At 34.5% G+C, this 21804-nt stretch overlaps 2 protein-coding genes across 8 annotated transcripts; both read left to right on the top strand.

Moving 5' to 3' along the window:
• Positions 1–630: 630 nt before the first annotated feature.
• LOC113353297 (pyruvate kinase 1, cytosolic-like) lies at positions 631–2674 on the top strand. 7 transcript variants are annotated; one of them, XM_026596948.1, is made up of 5 exons: positions 633–909; positions 1242–1311; positions 1595–1648; positions 1789–1958; positions 2168–2674. In XM_026596948.1, exons 3-5 carry the CDS (start codon positions 1642–1644, stop codon positions 2288–2290), a joined length of 300 nt encoding a protein of 99 aa, XP_026452733.1. In that variant the 5' UTR covers positions 633–909; positions 1242–1311; positions 1595–1641; the 3' UTR covers positions 2291–2674. The 7 variants fall into 7 exon arrangements, with proteins under 7 accessions (XP_026452732.1, XP_026452733.1, XP_026452729.1 ...); XM_026596944.1 differs by having other exon boundaries at positions 635–909; positions 1246–1311; positions 1803–1958; XM_026596943.1 differs by having other exon boundaries at positions 635–909; positions 1803–1958.
• A 1990-nt stretch (positions 2675–4664) lies between these two features.
• On the top strand, positions 4665–5140 carry LOC113351032 (CASP-like protein 2A1). The gene is made up of 2 exons (XM_026595109.1): positions 4665–4706; positions 4796–5140. Exons 1-2 carry the CDS (start codon positions 4665–4667, stop codon positions 5096–5098), a joined length of 345 nt encoding a protein of 114 aa, XP_026450894.1. The 3' UTR covers positions 5099–5140.
• The last annotated feature ends 16664 nt before the right edge of the window (positions 5141–21804 follow it).

Below are 21804 nucleotides of genomic sequence, written 5' to 3'. Positions count from 1 at the left end.
TCTTATGTTCAAGACTGTAAAAACGCATTAACTTTGTTAGGTAGTTCACTATGTAAATATGTTCCGCGTAAAATGAATGAAGCAGCAGATATTTTTGCTAAGTTAGCTAGGAAATCCCATGTAACTAGTGTTTGGGATAACACACCCCTGTATGTATTTCTGATAAGCTGTTTCCTATCTTGTAATCTCTGTACTCTTTTTTTGTTTGGTTTTTAATACAATGTTACTTCCAAAAAAAAAAAAAAAAAAACTTACATTCTTTGAAAGATGTATCCTTGGATATTGTAATGTCGAAGTTGGGGACAACTCTTTGTGTAATCTTTTAATAGTTTGTCTTTTATAAGTAGTTGGGTTGGGTCAGTGTGGAGGCTAATGGTTTCATCAGTTCCTCCTGTTTCTGGATGTACTTTGCTTACTTTCAACAAGATTCTTCTATAAAATCTAAACTTTTGTCTGTTGAATGTTAATTGATGGCGGCTGAAATTGCATTTTAAATGTCGATTTTGATTCTATTTGGGTTATTTTGCAAATTTGGTTAATAATTTACACGTATAAATCTTTGATCGGATTTCAGTAAAATCAATGCTGATTTAACATTAAGATTTTGATATTAAAACAACCATAGATCAAAATTTTAGGCACCAATATATGTCTGTATTAGTTCGATACAGACTAATACAAAACTAATATATTAAAGCTAATATATTAAAGATCCTGTATTCATCATATCAACTGAAATAGATACTCATAGCAATCCTCACCGAAATCCAAAGGTTTGAGTCAAACCTTATGGACGGACAACATATCAGTCAACTAATGTTGGCGGATTGAGTGAAATCGTTCAAGGCTGATTGATACTGAATCGTATGTAAAATACGTTTTAGCCCTAACTCAACCACAGCTGATAGGGTAAAGAATTGTATTTCGATCTCCCTCTGTTTTATCATGTTCTCTTTCTCACTTGTGATTATGTTTCTACTAAGCCTGTGTATGATTTATTATCGGTGAATCTACTTATTTTCGAATTGAACCCTAATTTGGGTTTGTTATGAGATAGTGATGAACATACTAGTGAACCTGCAACTAACCCTAGTGTATAAAATTCGAAGATGAAGATCCTTGATTTTTGTTATATTGACATTTCTATCTCTAACTAATTTTCGTGTGTGGATAATTTGGCTCTTATTTGATAATGTTCTTGAAACCTTAATTTCTGATTGTTATGAATTGATTCTGATTAGGTAGTGAGGTATTTGACTAGAGGTGATTCTGGTGTTGATGAAATCATGGTTTGCCGATTCTTTTGACGAGGTAAATGATTATGAGTTCTCTTTTTCTATTTGAATTGATAGTAAGTTATGTTCCAGGTTGTATTATATGAAATTTGGGGGAAGATTACGGCAAAAAAACATTAGGGTGTTTTCTAAATTTTGGATTCATTTTAGAACTGGGTTTTAGTTGTTGGATGTTTTTTTTACAAAGTAAAATTGATTTATTTGATAGGGATTAAATTTATGTTTCTATTGAACTGAAATTGCTTTGCTCAAGTAGATTCGGTTTGAGTTTTTCATGGGGTGATATTGTGTATCATCAGGAGACTTTGGAGGATTTTAAGACGGCTGTTAAGAGTACTAACAAGCTATGTGTTGTAAGTTTTTTTTTTTGGGATGTTGTTGATCTGAATTGTATACTTTTTTATCAACTGTTATGATCTTCGTTGTAGTGATTCTATGAACGAGTATTCAAAATGGATTATTGAGTGTATTGAATGTGTTACATATGTGCCAGTTCACTTGCTTCAGGTTATGCTAGATACAGTAGGCCCTGAATTGCAAGCTGTTAATAAAAGTGAAAGATGGATTGCACTAAAGGCTGAATCATCAGTTGTTTTGACTCCGGATCAAGATAAAGAAGCAACTTCAGATCTATTGCCAGGCAATTATGATGGAATTGCAAAGGTTAGATGAAATTTTGATCAAATCATAGTGTAATCTCAATTTGCGCTTAAGAAGTGTTGTCAAATATTTGATCACATTCACGTGTTGTCGGAACTTGAGTTTGCTGGCTGGGCTGCTTGTGCCTATTTGCTTAAAACCCTGAACTTTATTTGATGAGATTGTTTCTACGGTTTAACATTGAGTGAACTTTTTATTGATGTTAACTGCAGGCTCAGAGTGTAGGACCTGTAGGTTTAGACCATATGGATGTGGAGGGTCTGAAGAGGCTTAACAAGAACAAGAAATTGGTCAAGAAGCTTGCTAAGAAAATACCATGCTTTTCTTGCATCTGAAGCTGTTATGTACAAGAAAATTTCCAAGTCTTGTTACCCATCAGGAGTCTCTGGAGTCGAAGGTTAATGAAATCAAGGCCATGGTCAAGTTCCAATTAAAGAAGGTACTCTTCATGGGTGTTGCAGTAGGGAACCTTGGAATGGAGGAGAAACAAATCTTCCAGAATGTGCAACTGAGTGTTAACTTCCTCGAATCATTATTGAAAAAGAATTGGCAAAACGTAAGTTCATTTCCACCATACTTAATATTGCTATGCTTTGACTTAAAAGTTCAAGCTCAGGGAGAGAGAGAGGCATTTTGTTTCGAACCGAATCAATGCTAATAGTCCATAATTACTCTGTTTTTATGTGCGATGTTCCTAGCATGGATTTTAAGTTGGTTTTCATGACTTGTTTGACAGTTTGTTTTTTCCTAGCATGTTTTTTCCCGGTTTCATGGTTTTTAAGTTTGGGTTTCATGACTTGTTTGTTTGACAGTCTGTTTTTAGTGATTACAACCATGTATGTGGCTGGGTTGTTGTCTCCTGTCTTTATAGGATCATCTGACACACATGAAATGTCCTAGATAAAAAGGATTGCTTTTCAATCATCATATGAGTTAATAATTTTGTCATGTTCTTAAAGTCCTCTGCAATTACTCCTATATTAGGAGGATAATAGAAGCTAAAAACAATGATTTTTTATGATTTCAAGTTTTTGTGGTTCAAAATACCAAGTACTTTGTTTTGCAATGAAAATACAGGTAAGGTGCTTGTACCTGAAGAGCACAAGTTTTCTCTTTTGAGATAACCTCTCTAGCCATTGAATTTAGTTTTGGTTAAATACTAGCAGAGATTTTGAATTATTAATTTTTAAAGCTCAGGACATGTTTTGCTAAAGCAATGTTTCAAGCAAAAAAAAAAAAAGGTTGGACCTCTGGTCTTGGGTATTACTTCAGTTCAGTGTTCCAGTTTTTGTAGGTCATACTGTACTTCTCTAGCTCTGTAGGATGAACAGAATCAACAGATAAAGCATACAAGTACAACTATACATTTCTTAGACCGCATTGACTGCTTTCAAGACAAGGCAGAAGAAGCTCATTCTTGGTTAGAAATAGGAATTGAAAATTGAGAACGATCAGATGCAGCAGCAATTATAGGCTGTTATCTGTGAGAACTAGATCTGAAAAAAATTTGACCAGAACATCTGTAATACCCGGTATTTTTAGTTACCTGTTCGGGTCGGATTTTACCCACGTTAGCTTGGGTCTTTGTTTACTTTGCCTTATCATAGATGGGTTGCTTTGACTATAAAGCCAGGGTTGAAATAAAATGGCCTAATTAAAGAAAAATGAAATGAGAAATAAAATATTTAAGAAAAATAATAAATATATTTATATGTATTAGTATTAATTCATAGATTTTGTATTAAAATATATATAAATGATTATAATAATGTATTGCATGTAATGTTTATTATTTAATTGTATTGCCTGTGTATGTGCTTGTGATATAAAAGATTTAATGGTAACCATTAAAGTAGAAGTGGAAAAGTTAGTCAAGATTTAGCAAACTAAAATCTTGTTAATAAGATTCATATTTTAGGTTTAAAGAAAAATTAAAGTTATTAATGGTAATAAAAGAAGAATAAAGAGACAGGTTTCAGTTGTGACAGATGGAAACTTAATGCAACCACAAATAAGGTTCAAAAATAATAATTATTATTATTATCATCAATATCATTTATGCATGAGTATTTATTTGTATTGTTTCATTTCTTTTGTTTTGAAGAGAGAAGTGGACTATCTTGCATGTTATTCATATCCCTCTTTCTTTCTTTTCCTTGTGATGACTACATAAATAAAATTGGATTTATTATAATGTAATTATGGTCAAAAAATATAATTAAGGAATATAATTTTATATGAGATTTAATAGCATTCATTAAGAGTAGAAATTCTTTGAAAAGTTGGTGAAAATTGGAGGCCAAACACATTCCTTTTGGAGTCCGGATTTGTGCACATAAGAAAGTAATCTCATTGGTCATCATTAACAAGCCGTTATCTCATTTTATTAAAACTCTTTTTTTTTTTAAATCTAAAAATAGGAAATCCGAAATCATATCTGATCTTTCCCTAAATAATAGTCCTTTTTAGGGCTGCACAATGGGTAGGGTGGGTAGGATATGGCCTATTTCGCTACCCTACCCGCTGACTGGCGGGTAAGAAATTTTTTACCCGTCACTCTACCCGCCACTAAACGGATAAGGTCCTACCCGACCCATTAATTGGCGGGTCGGGTAGAATAGGGTGGCGGGTATAACCGTTTTTTTTTTTTTTTTAGTTTTCTATATTACATTCGTATTTCGCTCATTCACTGGTACCACCGCCCCTTCCATGTCCACGCGAGGAGCATGGACAGTTTTCATCTTCGATCAGGTAATGATCACCTCATTTTTAACATGTAAACGTACACAGAGATCGAACTCAACCTTAAACATGTAAGTATATGCTTGTTGGTGTTGTAGGTTGTGACATATGTGATACTAGCAGCAGAATCTGTATCAACAGAGGTAGTTTACTTGGCTAACAAAGGTGATGCTGCTGTGACATGGAGTGAAGCCTGTGGGTCGTATGGTGGATTCTGTAAAAAGGCAACAGTGTCTATCGGAATTATCTTTTCAGTTGTCGGTTTTTACGTGATTCTTTCACTCATTTCTTCCTACAGACTTTTCAGTAAGTACGACGCTCCCAGCATTTCCTCCACTGCTGCTTCGTCGTACCCCAAAAACAAGCAGGATCAAGAAATGGCAGCTGCTTTCCCAGCTTAACAAAATTGTACCCGTACTAAACATAAAAGAATCGTTGTTATAAAGTTAAGGTATAAATTCTAATGTCGCACATCAATTCACCAAGGTCGACAATGGTTAGTATAAGAACAACCACATGGAAGAGTAAATGAATCCTTCTAACGGCAAAGATGATCAATAATAGAAAGATCAACGGCTACTAACGGCTGTTAGATAAATAGGCGGGTATGGTTGGATAATTTCGAACTTTATCCGTCACCATACCCATCTAACGGCGGTTAAGAAAATCTTTACCCGTTATCCTACCCGCCAAATAGTGGGTAGGATACGATACGGTTAAAACACTGGCGGGTAGGGTAGGATTGGCGGATATGGGTAGGATATGTGCACCCCTAGTCCTTTCAAATAAGGAAATTGATTGACAATTAGTTTTGGAAACGAGGCCAGCCAAGCTCTGTAACATATTTTCTGGGTTTCATAACTAACATCACGTTCCTTCCATAATTTCCACACCTGCAGAGACTCCCTAATTGGTCTAGGTAACATAACACTCGTACGAATTTCCTTGATTCTTTATTAATCTTTTGAGTGTTTGATTTTAAGTTTTTGTTTAGCTTGTTGTTGATCGTGTTCTAGAAATTCAAGACACGAGTTAAATTAATCGGAAGGAAATTAAACGATTAAAAAGAACGCATCATGATGCATAGATCAGTATATTTTGATCGCTGTTCATTTCTAACTGATATTTCCGAAATGTTTCTTAATGCACTTTCCATGATACCAATGATATAAAGTTTTTTGTTTTTTTGAAGCATATATATAAAGATTTGTTAGTTGTTGCTTGATTGAATAGCTGGAGCTTATAGTTCATATTCATAATATATGATGATTTAGATTGCTTTAATATATCGATCAGATTTATTATTATTCATTAATATTATTACTAGTTAGAATTGCAGAGAATGAATGGGATAACCGAATGCCGTACAGTTTAGGGGAAGATCAGATACGAATTCCATTTTTAGATTTAAATTAATAAATTAATATATAATAAAAAGTGATTTAATGAAATGGGGCAACCATTAATTAAAGATATCCAATGAGATTACTTTGTTACGTGCACACTCTTTAAAGTAGTGTGCACAAATTCGGACTCTTACTTTTGTGCATTAATTTTACATGAAATATTAAATTAATGTTAGATAATGCGTTCAGAATTAATTGATGAATTAAAGTATTTTGTGTGTACATATATATGGCTAGAGATGATGAGTAGAAGAGCCCTTTTCTTCATCCTGTTTTCTTTCCTTTTTTTTCTTTGTTTCCATATACATCTTAAAACATTAAACTCCCTTATGCAGTTACCTATTATATCTTCTTATGAGAATAATTTGGATACAATAATCAGCATGATTTATGAAATGGAAGAAGCATGTTGTTGCATGGATGATTTATTGGTTGGAGTATAAATGTTGTGATGTAAATTATAAAAAAAAAGATAGTTTTACAAACCCATCTTCTTTAAATATTTGTTTGTGATTTCTTGGATTGGAAATGGTGTCTTCTTCTTTTATTCTATTTTTTGATTTCTTGGATTGAGACTAATGACTTATTTTTATGTTGTATTTTGAATAAAGTTGAGTGATTATGCATAATTGTTGTTTTGATAGTACGAATGGTCATGAAACTGGAATACAAAGATTATTTAAAATGAAAAATAATAATAACTTAAATAAGAAAGAGTTCATGTTTTACCGTTAGATGAAAAATGTTTCATGCTAATGGCGGGTAATGATCCCCGTGATTTAAATGAGTAATGATCCCCAATATACAGGAACTTGTGTTTCCTGACCATCAATGGCGATTGTTCGTGACGGATAATGAAAATAAAATGGTAATGATTCCTGTGAGAGAATGGGTATGATCTCCATATGAACTTTTGTTCCTGACCATTGATGGAGGCTGTCCGTGCCAAACGATAAGTGGGTGTACGAACCAAGGAAATTCATACCGTGAACTCAGAAAATTAAATGAAATGAATAATAATTCAGAATTAATTGGGTAATGTGAAATTATAATCAAAATCGTTGAATGCATTCCTTGTTTGATTTATTGTGATGTTTGTATATTTTTAGAGGAAGGGAAAGTATGCCTATTGAGCCGTCAACTCACCCCAATTGACATTTCTTACAGATTACTTAAATGGTGGATGTGTAGATGGATTGTTGCTCGTGTTGTATTTTATTATTATCATTTGATATGTATTTTAGTTTTAATATTTTGTATGAAATTTGTTAATTATATTTATAATCATGTACAAAAACAATTATTTATGCAAAGTGAAATTAATATAGAAAAAAAAAGTTGTCTCTTTCCCGTAACGCTTCGAGTTCGGATCTCCATACGGGTCCTGATCCAGAACTCGGGGTGTTACAACATCCTTCAGAAGTACTACTAGGCACCTTTAGATCTAAGTTTTAGTTGTGCTTGAGTTTGTAGTTTCACAATCAGTACTGATTAATTATGGTACACTAAAAAAATAAGATGCCATTGTAATTTATGCGTCCATGTTACAGAGGTACCCAATTAATATTATGCGACAGTGTTAAACAAGGTACCTAATTTATATTATGCGAATTTATTTTACAAGTACCCAATTAATAATATACCTCTTTAAGAGGTATCCAATTAATATTATGCGACTGTGTGAGCAAGGTACCCAATTTATATCATGCGAATTTATAGGTACCCAATTAACAATATACGACCTCTTTAAAGATGTACCCAATTAATATTATGCAACAGTGTTAACAAGGTATCCAATCAATAATATGCGACCTCTTTAAAAAAGGTACCCAATTAATTTACAGCACAAATCGAGCAGACCTGCATAATCCACTTTGGGCCGACTACCGGCGATATGAGGGACTTGGGAAATCCAAGGTGGTCCTTCTACGTAATCAGAAAAACTATGTACACCATTACGAATCACATAGTCTTCATCGTCACACTCATCACGAGAAATAACTCCATTATGTGGACGGGCAGTGCCTCCACTTACTTGGGGCATCGCAAGTGGGGCTTCTACATACTCAGATACACCTTACTATCCGTTCTTGCATTGGAACCTCGCGCTACAATTGATTGTAGAATCAGCCAGCCACTAGTTATGGATTGCTGGTTCTGATTGCTAGTAGGAACCCCGCTACTCATGGAATCGTTAGCATTCTTCCCTTGCAAACTTCCATGTCTTCCTCGTTTCTAGGAACATTAATAAAGCTTAAAAAAGATCAATGTAAAGGAATCACAAAAATAACAAGAAATATAAAATAGACAAATATCAACAATGAGAACCGTCTTTACTTCTAAGATACATCTACTTGAGAATATAACATGTACATCTCCCACCTCCAATGACAAGGAAGAAACCACTTTTGGGGTTGCGTTGAGGGGTGTAAAGAAGAAGGAATACCAGCTAAAACGCATAAGCAACAAGTCCATTTAAAAAAAAACATTATCTAAGATCACAACATTGCGTGAATGAATAATATTTGGACTAGGTTCATCTGAGACAATTGAGTGTTTAAAAATCGATGGGTACATGCATTACAGATACACATGTTATCCTTGACCTGGCTGACTAGGTGTACCAGGCCATCAACCCTGATTAAAGTAGAAATTTTGGTCTTCTCATTGTAATCCAGCATCCCAGTTCAAGGAAAGGATTTTTAAGCGGATGATAGTAAACCATATCGAGTTTTAATGTAAATGGTCCAACCCATTATAGGCAGTTATCATCAGTTGGGGTTAGTTAGAGAACTGAAAATCACTGTGTGTCTGATAGCTTAGGTTTCATCCACCAAGTCGAAACCCAACTTAACCACATTCTAATCCTAGGCTCCGAGCTAGACATTCATCACTCATGAATCATGATAGCAGTTTAGATTCTATGTCAGATATGCGAAGCTTCTTCCTATATAATACAACCAAAGCCTGAACCCTTCACTATTTTTATTGGCAAACAGAGAACTCATCAGCCTAGGTTGAAGACCCTCCATAATTCTAGGTAAGGTACCACTTCGTCTCGCCATTCCAACTCTCAATACACTAAGTAGTTAAATAAAATTGATGTTTATTGCCTCCTGTTTCTCCAAAAACTCCAAAGATGTTTCCTAGCACGTCCAATTTTCCTTACTTGTATGTACATCATGGCCAAGCGATAAAAAAAGAATTAAATAAATGGGTCGTGCCTCTGCGTGTACTATATAGTTTATTCTCAACAACTGGTTGTGTGTATCAATATAAGTGCCATGTGCAACGTATCTACATGCATGTGCCTCTGCGTGTACTGTGTAGTTGATTCAAGAGACAAAACTAACACTAATTATATGAGAACGTTGTAATCCACTATGATTAGAACAAATGTACAGTATAAGAACACAACAGAGGAAGCTTACACTAGCTAGTGTCTCCTCAACTTGGTTACCTTCATTTTGCTTGGTTAGCTGTACAGAATGTTGTTCCCACAGTGGGAAATTTCAATAATAGGAGATGTCATCTATTGTTGCATTTTCCCTTCTCAAAAGATAAATAGAACCATTTTTGTTGGAAACAATTAATAAATTATGATTTCTAAAATTTTAATAAAAATTATAATTTATTATTTTCTTTTGTGAATGAAAAATTTATTAGTTCCACATCGTGGAGTTTCCACTTTTTAGTTATTTTAACAGACTATATAAGAATTTTAGTCCCACATCGGGGAGTTCCTTTTCTTAAGTTGTATTTGTCAATTAGATAAACAAATTCACTACTTTTGTAAAATCTAAGTGAAAGGGGATTCTCTATTTTTTAGAGAGACTCCAAGGGAAAATATTTTATAGTTATTTCTTTAATGTTCGCGATTTTCCTTAACGGTTTTTTCGGAGTTGCCAAGCTTAAATTGAGCATCTACTACATATGCTAGTAGTAGGTGTATTAGGCTGTTTTATCCTGGAGATATCCGTCCTGTGATGGCCATAGCATCACTCTTGAGTGTAGCCGGGCGCTAATGTCTTAAGGGCAGCGTGTTGAACACGTGACTCACTCTGTTTTTCCAAAGTTTTGCCTTGTTGCTGTTGTGGAGATATGGGAAGCTCGTTTGTTTCGTCAATCTATCACTTCCACTATAAAAGAGCTAAGTATTAATAACTTTTGCTTATTTGATTTTTCTTTGTTTTTGATTATTGCACCCAACAATCTTAAGACAATAGAATTTGTAATAATCATGTTAATTGTGAAGTGAAAAACAAAAAACGAATTTTTGGTCAGCTGTAGAGTTTCGAATTTATCTCTTAACCTAGAAGTAATTTCGATTAACCATTTTTACATGATGTCGTAGACATATTGATAGTTACCCACATAAAATTTCAGAATTTTTGGAGTTGTAAAAGTAATTTTTTGGTATTTTACAAAACAGAGAAACGTTTCTGAAAAATTCTGACGAGCAGAAATTTGTTGTTAATTAAAGTAGTTTTTATGGGGTAACCATGAGTTTTTTGAAATGGTGATTCAAACGAAGTTTGTAGATCTGGATGTTATCTTCAAAACTCATATTTTATTTTCCGATTCGGAACTAAGGTTTGTGAGATGTGGTGTATTAGGTGATTGGGAAATTACCGTGTCCGTGGTCAGAGTATACACGAGGATTATGACATGAAATTGAAAAGGGACATGAGTCTTCCAAAGATGACAAAGGCAAGAACATCAAACAAATCTAAGCGTAGTATTCATAAGAAAGGTATGTTTCGTAAAACTGAAACCGACATTACTTTAATTAAGGGTGATTGTTATGTTTGTAAAATTCCTGGCCACACGACAATAAATTGTAGACAACGTAAAAACCTTAATAAGTAGAAAGTTAATGCTAATTTAGTTGAAACAAATAGAACGAGTTCAGTGGCATGATAAGTTATTTTAATAACCAATGTGAGATATTGGTGGGTGGACTCTAGAGCCACCAAGAATGTTTGTTGAAACAGAGACCTGTTCACCTCCTATCAGAGGATAGGGGATGTCGAGAAACCCTTTTTGAGTAACTCATCTGCAATAGAGGTTGCATAAAAAAAAAGGTCGAGCAGAAGCTCATATCTGTAATATTCTCAAATTGAATGAAGTTTTCATGTTCCGAGCATATGCGAGAATCTTGTATCTTGTTCTGTTGTGGATGGAAAAAGATTTAAGATCCTAATTGAATCTGGAAAACTTGTTGTAACTAGGAAGTGATTTTTTAAGCAAGAATTCTATATATGCTTAACGGAAAAATTAATGAAGTAGTTGATTCTTGTATTTTCCTTTGTGTGATTGAATGTTTTTCATGGTAGACATGGAACCTTAAACTTTAAGTCAATGCATAAACTGGCTAGCGTGGGCTTCGTACCCAAATTTAGTTTGGATATTGAATAAAAAAGTTAAATCTTTGCAGAATCAGAATATGCTATAAAATCTTTTAGCAAAATTGTTCAGAGTAATTCTAAGCCTTTAGAATTAATTCAGTTAGACCTAATTGACATGAGTTCAACCGAAAACCACTATGGTAAAAGATGGTTTATAACTTTCGTAGATGATTGTACGAGGTACGATCTTGTATATTTGCTTAGGGATAAGGATGATGCCTTGAGATGTATAAACTTAAAGTTGAAAACCAACTAGAAGCCTTGAAAATAACAACCGCATCCTTAAGAAAATGATAATTTCCATGTTGATTAGTTCTGTATTACCTGCGGCCTTGTGGGGGAGGCAGTCCTCTTAACTAGTATATCCTGAATAGAGTACCCTTTTAATGATCAGATGAAACTCCATATGATTTATGGAAAGGTAAATGACCTTCTTATGAATGCGCCAAAGTGTGGGGTCGTTTGACTAAGATTGTAATTCCTCTTACTAAAAGAACTAGATTGAAACAAAAAATATTGTTTGTGTCTTCATATAGGGTATGCTGAGTATACTTCTACATATCGATTTTTTGTTGTGTGTTCTGATTTTTCTGACTTTGGTGTGAATATTATTACGGAATCTAGGGATGCTGAGTTCTTTGAACATGTTTATTCTAAACCTGTACCTCATTAGATATGTGTTGTTTATCCCCTAGATTTATTTTCAAATAGTCAGAACTTATTTTAAAGGAAGATGAAGTTGATGTTGAGCCTAAGAGAAGTAAAACAATTAACTTGAGACTTCTTATGAAACCGACTTCATAACATGGCTAGCTTAGTTTGAGCCCCAAACTTGTAAAGAAGCCTTGATATCTACTGAAACCCCATTCTGGTAAGAGGCTTCATTTAGTGAAATGGACTCAGTCCGTCGGAACCAGGCTTGGGAGATTGCTAGTTTACCTCCAGGGAGTAAGACCATGAGATGTAAATGAGTCTTTAAGTGGAAACGTTAGGTAGATAGAACTGTGGAAAAATTTTAGACTAAGTTGGCACCTAAAGTCTATAAACTAAAAAAAGGTGTAGATTTCCTTGATTCTTATTCACTTGTGACGAGAATTACTTCTGTTGAGATGCTAATTGATATTGCTTCCATAAACAACTTGGAGATACATCAGATGGATGTTAAGACAGATTTTCTAAAACCGTGAATTAGATAAACAAATTTACATAGACCAACCTGAGGACTTTGTAGTGAAAGGTTATGAAGACAAAGTTTGTAAATTGAACGAATCTTTGTATGGTTTTCAAATAATCACGTAAACAATGACATGAAATTTTTTATCATGTGATAATGTGTAGTGGATTTAAGTTAATGAATCTGACAAGTACATTTACAAGTAACTTGTTAAGGATTCCTGTGAGATTGTATGATTGTATGTTGATGATATGATTATACTTGATACAAACATAGATGTGATTAATTCCACTAAAAACATGCACTGAATGAGGACGTTTACTTGAAAGACTTAGGCCCTTTTGATGTAATCTTAGGGATGAGGATTAGAGATAATCAAACATTTATAGTCTTAGTCATTCTCATTATGTTGAATTTGTTCTTATGAGATACAATCATCTTGATTGTAAGCCTGTGTGTACTCCATACGAATCTTCTTATAGACTCGAGAAAGAAATAAGGGTAATGGAGTATCTTAACTTGAATACTCAAGAGTTATAGGATGTATGATGAATTTAGTGAACTGTAAGAGTTCAGACATTGCCTATATTGTGAGTAAGTTAAGTAGATATAGTTCTAGTCCAGAGAAAGAGCATTTGGATGCACTTAGTAGAGTATTATGGTACCTAAAATACTCTATTACCTTTTGTTTGATTTATGAAAGGTATCTTGTTGTCCTTGAGGGACTTTGTGATGCAAAATGGATAGTTGACTCAGAGGAGTCTAAGTCTACGAGTGGATATGTGATAGACACATTTTTGTGTCCGATTTTTGTCGATTCTATATATTGTTAGGGATCATTTTTGTACTTATTATGGTGTTTTATTTATTTGTCGGTATTTTTGGCCAATAAACATTTTTGGAAAAAATTGGCTCGAAAAGTTGTCGGAAAGAAGCCGAAGGACATTTATTACTCGGACTCTCACTTTGGTTAAGGGATAACCTAATTACTAAGGGTCATCCCATTTCCAGACAGTTGCTAATCGCACCCTACCCCGGATAAGGGGCAACCATCTTCAACATTTCAAAAACCAGGTTTTGGCCGGAAAATAGGTGCAGTGAAGAACAGATTTTGGCAATCGTGATTTGGAGGAGTTTGAGGTCGATTAAACATCTGATTTTCATAGGATATGCTCCTTATGGGTCTAGGAATCTGATATGGGTGTTTAAATCGATTAGACTGGGCTCAATTGACGGATTTTTATCACAACATAAAATATGGAAAGTCACGTGTGTGACCTGTTTTAGGGAATCTTAGAGAGATTATAGTGCTGTAAACTTTCTCAAAGATTTGTATCTATCTAAGGAAGAGTTTAGAATAAAAAGGAAAGATCAGAAACGCGTAGAAATTCTAAAACAAGAAATTGCCGCAACTTGGCCGTGAAGAGAAGGAAAGAGATTTTGGAAGATTTGGGAGAGATTTAATCGGTATTTTTGATATAAATAGATGTCTTGGGTCATATATAAGGGGTGTCGAGAGTTTGGGGACCTAAGCAGAGCCAGAGAAGAAGAAATCAGAGCTTTACCAAACTCTGTTTCTGCTGCTGCTGCTGCTGAAGAGGAAGAACGCGAAGAACATTGACGCACGAGAAACAGTCGCAGAACAATGTCGTTGTTTAACAGCTGAAGAACATTAAGCTGTGAAGGACAGTCGTATTCTAGGGTCTTAAATTCCTGATCCTGTAACAGTTGATTAGTAACGTATATCTTCAGTATTGCAACACCAACTGTAACGGTGACTTCTGTAACATCTATACACCGTTGCAGATCTGCTGTTTTACATATTCTCTTCGATAAAAACACCTTTTGAGCCAAGATTTAATATTTTGAACCTGTTTTTGATATGAGGAGTTAAACCCCAACACTGGGATGGTGGAGAAAGCCATATTTCATGCGTGTGGTAATTATGTTTAATTCTTTTTTATGACTTTTTGCATTAATTTAACCGTTTTATGATTTTTCTTAATTAGTTTTGAAGTCGTATGATGATGTATGCTTGGTTTAAGTGCTTTTGATGCATCATGCTAGGGATTTACAGTTAATCTTTTTAACATCTACCCTGACAAAGAATTAGAGTCAATAAACTAGAGCTATAATTGACTAAGAATTGATTGTTGAACCACATGATACGAGGTTTGGTGGAATCTTAAGTCCCAGTTTCTCCGATATTGTTATCATCTTTTTGAATACATTTATTAGGGTTAATATTTAAGTCTAGAATCGAGTCTACACAAGTCCGAGTTGAACGAACTTCTACTTATCACTTTCAAAACTACATCAATTTTCGACGCCGCCGACGCGGATTTGTATTTAGATTTGTTTTAGGTTTATTTTTATTTTTCTTTTTTGTTCCTTTTTACGCGTTTTGGTATTTTTTGATTCTTTTCAGATTTGGAGCGAAGCTACAAGGAAAGAAAAAGTGCTATAAAAGGAAAGCATCGCCAAAGAAGGAAAGAAAAGAGGAATCTGACAGGAGTGAAGAAGAAGATTTGTATATAGTTATTTTGTTTATTTTTAGAAACTATAAATAGGATTTTATTTTTGTAATTTTTCTTTTCCTTTTTGGAAATTTTTATTTTTGGACTGGACATTATTATTATTTTTAAACCCTAAGGAAGGGTTAAAAATTCAATATAAATTGTTTGTAGGGAAGGACGACAGTTACGATACTGTCTTGGCCCCTCGGGTTCGTACACTGACATTGGAGTCGGTGGCCTTAGTCGACTTCGACGGTTCATCGCCCGTCTGGTACGTGAGGTAAGACTCTATCCACCCACGAATCCCCTGTCAGTGGGTTTTATTTTGTGTGACAACTCACACCCCTGGAATGTCGAACTGGTATTACAATAGCCAATACAACGAATATTCGACTGAGTTTCAAAATGGACGTTACTACTTTGACCATAGTGTGAATAGTGGTTGGGAACATCATCCTTTTGAATATTATGGTCCATACCATGGTGAGACCAATTACTATCCACATACGTATCTGTCATATGAGCAAAATTCTTATATTTCTCCTTTAGAAGAGTCTCTCGGGAAATTAGAAGAGTCGACACGTAGGATAGCTGAGATGAATAACTTAGTTTATGACGAAAGAAAACTTTCTATAGAGGAATCCCTCAAGCTGATAGCTGAGACGAACGAAAGAATTGCTCGAAATAATCTTAATTTTCAATACAGTGTCTCCAATAATACCCTTGAAAATGAGGATAGTTATTTGCATAAACAGGATGACGAGGATAAAATTAGTTACACTACGTGTTTAGATGAGGTTCAACCATTTTCATGTTATTATAATGATTATGATGAGGATAGTGTTGATGAAGAATTTGAAATAAATAGGCATAGTGATCAAGAATTTTCTACTCCAACTGATCTTAATAATAATATTATTTCTAGTTCAAATCCAAATAATTTTAATAATTATTCACCTATTCAAAAGGACGAGGATTTGACTAAAGATACCCCCGTTTTAGACGATGTAGTATTTCCTTTTGATTACGAAGATAATAATGGTTTAGAGGAACGAGTATATTTTGAGTCTAGCGATTCAGAAACAATACACTTAGAAAAAGAAAATGAACTCGTCGTGATTAGTGAGGATGTACCAGACTTAGAAGAATCAATTGACCATTTTCATGAATTAGATGACCTTGAAATTAGGGAAGTTGTGACTAGTCTTTCTAGACACACTGAAAACTCTAAGTTTGGGGGTGATTATCATTCTCCATGTGATTTAACTCTTAGAAAGGTCCCTCACTTGGGACTTGACATATGTGCCTCAACCATTTTACAGGATTATCTTCATACACATTTTCCTGAACCTAGTGATGTCTACAAGAAATTTCAGTTATTAGAAACCCATCCTCTGGTTGATGTGGTTTACCCAGGCTATGATACCCAGATTGACTTTGTTTTCCCACCAAATATTTTTCTTCCAAATGTGGGAATGTTTGATTTTCAAATGTGTCGAATATTAAGTTTTGAGACTAAACCTAATTACTTTTTAGGAGATTAGGATCGACATACTTGTTTAAGGAAAATAAACTCTCATTGTGGTCAGTTGTATAAGTCAAATCTGATTGACTTAGAGGATCCTCAATTATTCAGGTTATTATTATGTGCTTCTAAGTTTCTATTTGAGTTTTTCCAGACTCTAAAACCTGAACATTTGGATCTAACCTATGAGGAAATGCAACACATGAAAATATTTTATTTGGACCCAGTTATAGATCCTGAACCACAACTAGATGTAGTTTCCTTAAACAGGAAACTAGACAAGGGTGTGCTTTATTTGTTTATTTTCTTGACAGGTTGCAGATTCCTTTTACTTATGATAGCTCTATTTGGTTTTGATGACCCACAGATATTTCGGCTATTACTTTATGATTCTATGAGGTGACTAATCCTTACTTAGTCTGGCTGAAGACATTAAACTTAGCACTTCCTGGGAGGTAACCCAATATTCATGCGACACGGTAATATCTTTCCTTATCTCTTTTGCTTCAAATGGTAACAGTTTCTCCTTGTTCATACTTTTAATTTCACCTTTGGAACATTGAGGACAATGTTAGATTTAAGTTTGGGGGTATATGAGAAACTTTTTAGTTGCATAATTAAACTCCAGAGCCTAGAAATTTATGCCTATTAAGGATGGAACTTACCAATCTAAGTGGATGGAAGCATTTTGGTTGTAGGAGTTGAGGAACCAATCTGACTAGATGACAACATCTAAAGAGTCTATTCATAAAAGCTCAGGTGTTAGAAATAACATGATAGTTTCACCATATCTCGTTGAATCCTTTTCACTTCTGTTTTTATTTTGTTTTGTTTTTAAACTATGTTTCTCTAAGTGATTAGGTGGGGCTCACGATTCAAGTTGTTACTAATGTTAGGGTGAATTAGAGTGATTGAGATTAAAAAAAAAAAAAAAAAGGAGAAATTGAGACCAGACCATCAGACCAACTGGAATAAATTCAATAAAGTCGACCACTGGAACCCTTGTATATGCCAGTTGTGTTGACCTAAAGTTAGGATTATCAATCACTGGTTCCCTTGTATATGCTAGTGTGTTGATATTAGTCAGACTAGTATCTCAGTCCATTAGGATAGGTTCATTTTGGCGGATGCCTTCAGACAGATATGAGAAACACCGTTCACCTAGTAAACATCAAAACCATCTATGTTTTTATCTATATCCATGTGATTAGTTTCGACTCCGGATATTGATGTCCATAGTGCAACTATCTGAGTAGAGTTTTGTCACTTATATATGAATTTTAGTATGCTTGAGTGCAAACTCGTGTACAACAATTCGAATTTCGCATCAGGGTACTTCCTCCTGTAGTCAATAAGTATGCCAACCAAGGAGACTCTTTAGTGCCTTCCAAGGATTATAGTGTTGTAAACTTTCCCAAAGATTTGTATATATCTAAGGAAGATTTTAGAATAAAAATGAAAGCTCAGAAACGCGTAGAAATTCTAAAACAAGAAATTGCCGCAACTTGGCCGTGAAGAGAAGGAAAGAGATTTTGGAAGATTTGGGAGAGATTTAATCGGTATTTTTGATATAAATAGATGTATTGGGTCATATAGAAGAGGTGTCGAGAGTTTGGGGACCTAAGGAGAGCCAGAGAAGAAGAAATCAGAGCGTTACCAAACTCTGTTTCTGCTACTGCTGCTGTTGCTGAAGAGGAAGAACGCGAAGAACATTGACGCACGGAAAATAGTCGCAGAACAATGTCGTTGTTTAACAGCTGAAGAACATTAAGCTGTGCAGGACAGTCGTATTCTAGGGTCTTAAATTCCTGATCCTGTAATAGTTGATTAGTAACGTATATCTTCAGTATTGCAACACGAACTGTAACGGTGACTTCTGTAACATCTATACACCGTTGCAGATCTGCTGTTTTACACATTCTCTTCAATAAAAACACCTTTTGAGCCAAGATTTATTATTTTGAACCTGTTTTTGATATGAGGAGCTAAACCCCAACACTGGGATGGTGGAGAAAGCCATATTTCATGCGTGTGGTAATTATGTTTAATTCTTTTTAGGACTTTTTGCATTAATTTAATCGTTTTATGATTTTTCTTAATTAGTTGTGAAGTCGTATGATGATGTATGCTTGGTCTAAGTGCTTTTGATGCATCATACTAGTGATTTACAGTTAATTTTTTAACATCTACCCTGACAAAGAATTAGAGTCAATAAACTAGAGCTATAATTGACTAAGAATTGATTGTTGAACCACATGATATGAGGTTTGGTGGAATCATAAGTCCCAGTTTCTCCGATATTGATATCATCTTTTTGTATACATTTATTAGGGTTAATATTTAAGTCTAGAATCGAGTCTACACAAGTCCGAGTTGAACTAACTTCTACTTATCACTTTCAAAACTACATCTATTTTCGACGTCGCCGACGCGGATTTGTATTTAGATTTGTTTTAGGTTTATTTTTATTTTGATTATTCTTTTTTGTTCCTTTTTACGCATTTTGGTATTTTTCGATTCTTTTCAGATTTGCAGCGAAGCTACAAGGAAAAAAAAAGGCTATTAAAGGAAAGCATCGCCAAAGAAGGAAAGAAAAGAGGAATCTGAAAGGAGTGAAGAAGAAGATTTGTATATTATTATTTTGTTTATTTCAGAAACTGTAAATAGGATTTTATTTTTGTTATTTTTCTTTTCCTTTTTGGACATTTTTATTTTTGGACTGGACATTATTATTATTTTGAAACCCTAAGGAAGGGTTAAAAATTAAATATAAATTGTTTGCAGGGAAGGACGACAGTTACGATGCTGTCTCAGCCCCTCGGGTTCGTACACTGACATTGGAGTCGGTGGCCTGAGTCGACTTCAACGGTTCATCGCCCGTCTGGTACGGGAGGTAAGACTCTATCCACCCACGAATCCCCTGTCAATGGGTTTTATTTTGTGTGACAACTCACACCCCTGTAGTGGAATGTCGAACTGGTATTACAATAGCCAATACAACGAATATCCGACTGAGTTTCAAAATGGACGTTACTACTTTGACCATAGTGTGAATAGTGGTTGGGAACATCAGCCTTTTGAAGATTATGGTCCATATCGTGGTGAGACCAATTACTATCCACATACGTACCGGTCATATGAGCAAAATTCTTATATTTCTCCTTTACAAGAGTCTCTCAGGAAATTAGAAGAGTCGACACGTAGGATAGCTGAGATGAATAACTTAGTTTATGACGAAAGAAAACTTTCTATAGAGGAATCCCTCAAGCTGATAGATGAGACGAACAAAAGAATTGCTCGAAATAATCTTAATTTTCAATACAGTGTCTCTAATAATACCCTTGAAAATGAGGATAGTTATTTGCATAAACAAGATGACGAGGATAAAATTAGTTACACTACTTGTTTAGATGAGGTTCAACCATTTTCATGTTATTATAATGATTATGATGAGGATAGTGTTGATGAAGAATTTGAAATAAATAGGCATAGTGATCAAGAATTTTCTACTCCAACTGAGCTTAATAATAATATTATTTCTAGTTCAAATCCAAATAATTTTAATAATTATTCACCTATTCAAAAGGACGAGGATTTGACTAAAGATACCCCCGTTTTAGACGATGTAGTATTTCCTTTTGATTACGATGCTAATAATGGTTTGGAGGAACGAGTATATTTTGAGTCTAGCGATTTAGAAACAATAGACTTAGAAAAAGAAAATGAACTCGTCGAGATGAGTGAGGATGTACCCGACTTAGAAGAATCAATTGACCATTTTTATGAATTAGATGACCTTGAAATTAGGGAAGTTGTGACTAGTCTTTCTAGACACACTGAAAACTCTAAGTTTGGGGGTGATTATCATTCTCCTTGTGATTTAACTCTTAGAAAGGTCCCTCACTTGGGACTTGACATATATGCCTCAACCATTTTATAGGATTATCTTCATACAAGTTTTTTTGAACCTAGTGATGTCAACAAGAAATTTCAGTTATTAGAAACCCATCCTCTGGTTGATGTGGTTTACCCAGGCTATGATACCCAGATTGACTTTGTTTTCCCACCAAATATTTTTCTTCCAAATGTGGGAATGTTTGATTTTCAAATGTGTCGATATTAAGTTTTGAGACTAAACCTAATTACTTTAGGAGATTAGGATCGACATACTTGTTTAAGGAAGATCACCACTCTCATTGTGGTCAGCTGTATATGTCAAATCTGATTGACTTAGAGGATCCTCAATTATTCAGGTATTATTATCTTCTTCTAAGTTTCTATTTGAGTTTTTCCAGACTCTAGAACCTGAACATTTGGATCTAACCTATGAGGAAATGCAACACATGAAAATATTTTATTTGGACCCAGTTATAGATCCTGAACCTGAACCACAACTAGATGTAGTTGTCTTAAACAGGAAACTAGACAAGGGTGTGCTTTATTTGTTTATTTTCTTGACAGGTTGCAGATTCCTTTTACTTGTGATAGGTCTATTTGGTTTTGATGACCCACAGATATTTCGGCTATTACTTTATGATTCTATGAGGTGACTAATCCTTACTTAGTATGGATCAAGACATTAAACTTAGCACTTCCTAGGAGGTAACCCAATATTCATGCGACACGGTAATATCTTTCCTTATCTCTTTTTCTTCAAATGGTAACAGTTTCTCCTTGTTCATACTTTTAATTTCACCTTTGGAACATTGAGGACAATGTTAGATTTAAGTTTGGGGGTATAGGAGAAACTTTTTAGTTGCATAATTAAACTCCAGAGCCTAGAAATTTATGCCTATTAAGGATGGAACTTACCAATCTAAGTGGATGGAAGCATTTTGGTTGTAGGAGTTGAGGAACCAATCTGACTAGATGACAACATCTAAAGAGTCTATTCATAAAAGCACAGAGCTCAGGTGTTAGAAATAACATGATAGTTTCACCATATCTCGTTGAGTCCTTTTCACTTCTGTTTTTATTTTGTTTTGTTTTTAAACTATGTTTCTCTAAGTGATTAGGTGGGGCTCACGATCCAAGTTGTTACTAATGTTAGGGGTGAATTAGAGTGATTGAGATAAAAA

The sequence above is a fragment of the Papaver somniferum genome, chromosome 2, assembly GCF_003573695.1.
Source record: "Papaver somniferum cultivar HN1 chromosome 2, ASM357369v1, whole genome shotgun sequence".
Taxonomy (NCBI): Eukaryota; Viridiplantae; Streptophyta; class Magnoliopsida; order Ranunculales; family Papaveraceae; genus Papaver; species Papaver somniferum.
The sequence above is the reverse complement of the archived record's forward strand: the minus strand, read 5'-3'. Positions and strand labels throughout refer to the sequence as shown.